Raw genomic sequence first — 1,835 nt, forward strand, 5'->3', positions numbered from 1 at the left:
TAGTAATAATATAAGATCTAAACTGGACCTTTAGTTAGTAGCAAGCTTTGGTTTTCTCATTTTACAGAAAAATAGATTGACACCAGGGATAAACAGTGATTTTACCAAAGTTATATAGCTAATCAATCTCTAAGATAATCTGATTACAAACAAATGTCCTAATGTTAGCATTGATGTTTAATCACCTCTTTTATCTGAAGCATCAATACAATCGAAATGTGATACAGACTCTGAATGTGAAAGGAAAAAGGGGAGGCTCTGAATTCTCCCAGGATCTCAGGGGACATAAGGAAAATCAGAGTTGTATTCTCTGTGGCATTCATTGAGATCAATTAAAAAAAAACTTATGTCAATCTGCATCTTGGAATTGAGACAGACTTACTTAGCTCTAATGAGGGCAGTCAGGGAGACTCACAAAGGAGACCTCTAAGAGGGGCTGCCCTGTAGTAGTGTGGGGACCTTGGAAAGCTTCCTGACTCTGCTGAGCCCAGAAGCCTGGAGAGGGAGTGAACATGTATACTGAAGTGTTCCCAGTTCCTAGATTTGAAGAAACACACACACACACACACACACACACACACACACACACACACACTCCTACTTCTCCTTGGCTATGTCCAGCCTGGCCAGGGAAACAGAGGAGGCTGAGGTCAGAGTTTGAAAAGTTAATCCATGCAGAATCACAAGAGTAAAAATGATGTATTATCTACCATCTGCTTGTTAGCCACTGTCCCCAAAAGTCCAACAGTCTGACTGTTTAAATAACAGGCAATGATATTTATTTTCAACATTTGCAGCTGATAATGAAAATTAAATAGTGACACTGCAGAATTCAAATTCATTAAATCAGAAAAAAATGAGTTTTTATTCACTGTGGTAAAATTAATGATTGATTGAGTAAGGTGGCCTGTTTCGTCAGTGATTATTGTTTTAAATATAACCAAAGAACATTTATTTGTTTTTCACTAAGACTTTATCTTAGCACATAATTAAACTGTCACTACCCCCACCCCATCTTGAAGAAGGGTTAGTACAGTGAATGTTATAAAGCAGATATGAAGAATTGAAATCAACATTAACTGACAAAGAAAAACTTCTAAGTCATCATAACAATGTTTAAGTAAAAAAAGAGAAAAAAAGGGGGTGATGGGAGTTCAGATTGAACAAGATCCTCACATATCATCTAACACATTCAATCCTGGCTAGAGTGTACCAAAATGGAAACAGGATTACTATAATACAAAACTTCACTACAGACAGCTGTACACAACCCCCAAATGTTTCCAACACAACTATTTCCCGGCCTGTTGGGCCTGTCGACAAAGGAGCACGTAGATCTTCTCTTTAATCCAATCTTTGTTATAAGGCCGGTATGTCTGGGTATCAGCTCGGTAAACAAGACAGATGAGGTCTGCCAGATCATCAATAAAATCAAACAACTGGCTGATATCATATGTGATAGAAGGGCTGTTGGGGTTCATTCTCTTCAGATGTTCTTCATATATTTTACAAACGCCTGCCATGCACTCATTCACTGATTCATAATCAGCATAAGTTCTGCCTTCTGGTCTCTTGGTAGGCTGTACCAGCAAAATGGTGTGAGACATCGCACCAAACTCTTTCGCTGCAGCCGCCCTCGTCAGTGATTATTAAAAGGAATCATTAAAGAAAGAAGTTGCCATTATCAGTGTTAGAAAAATGATTAGACAGAGAGCCCTGAACATGGTCCCGGCTCTTAAGCCGAGAGTTCCACTCACAACCTTACTCCCACTCTGAAAGAACTGAGCCTCCCCAGAGGACAAGCACCTTTTGATTCCGACTCAAATCTGTGTTGC

General features: G+C 39.2%; 1 protein-coding gene across 1 annotated transcript; it reads right to left on the reverse strand.

Moving 5' to 3' along the window:
- Positions 1 to 1,292: 1,292 nt before the first annotated feature.
- On the reverse strand, positions 1,293 to 1,627 carry LOC118657661 (enhancer of rudimentary homolog). The gene has a single exon (XM_036311974.1). The coding sequence runs from the start codon at positions 1,605 to 1,607 to the stop codon at positions 1,293 to 1,295; it is 315 nt and encodes a 104-aa protein (XP_036167867.1). The 5' UTR covers positions 1,608 to 1,627.
- Between the last annotated feature and the right edge of the window lie 208 nt (positions 1,628 to 1,835).

The sequence above is a fragment of the Myotis myotis genome, unplaced genomic scaffold (assembly GCF_014108235.1).
Source record: "Myotis myotis isolate mMyoMyo1 unplaced genomic scaffold, mMyoMyo1.p scaffold_m19_p_6, whole genome shotgun sequence".
Classification (NCBI taxonomy): Eukaryota; Metazoa; Chordata; class Mammalia; order Chiroptera; family Vespertilionidae; genus Myotis; species Myotis myotis.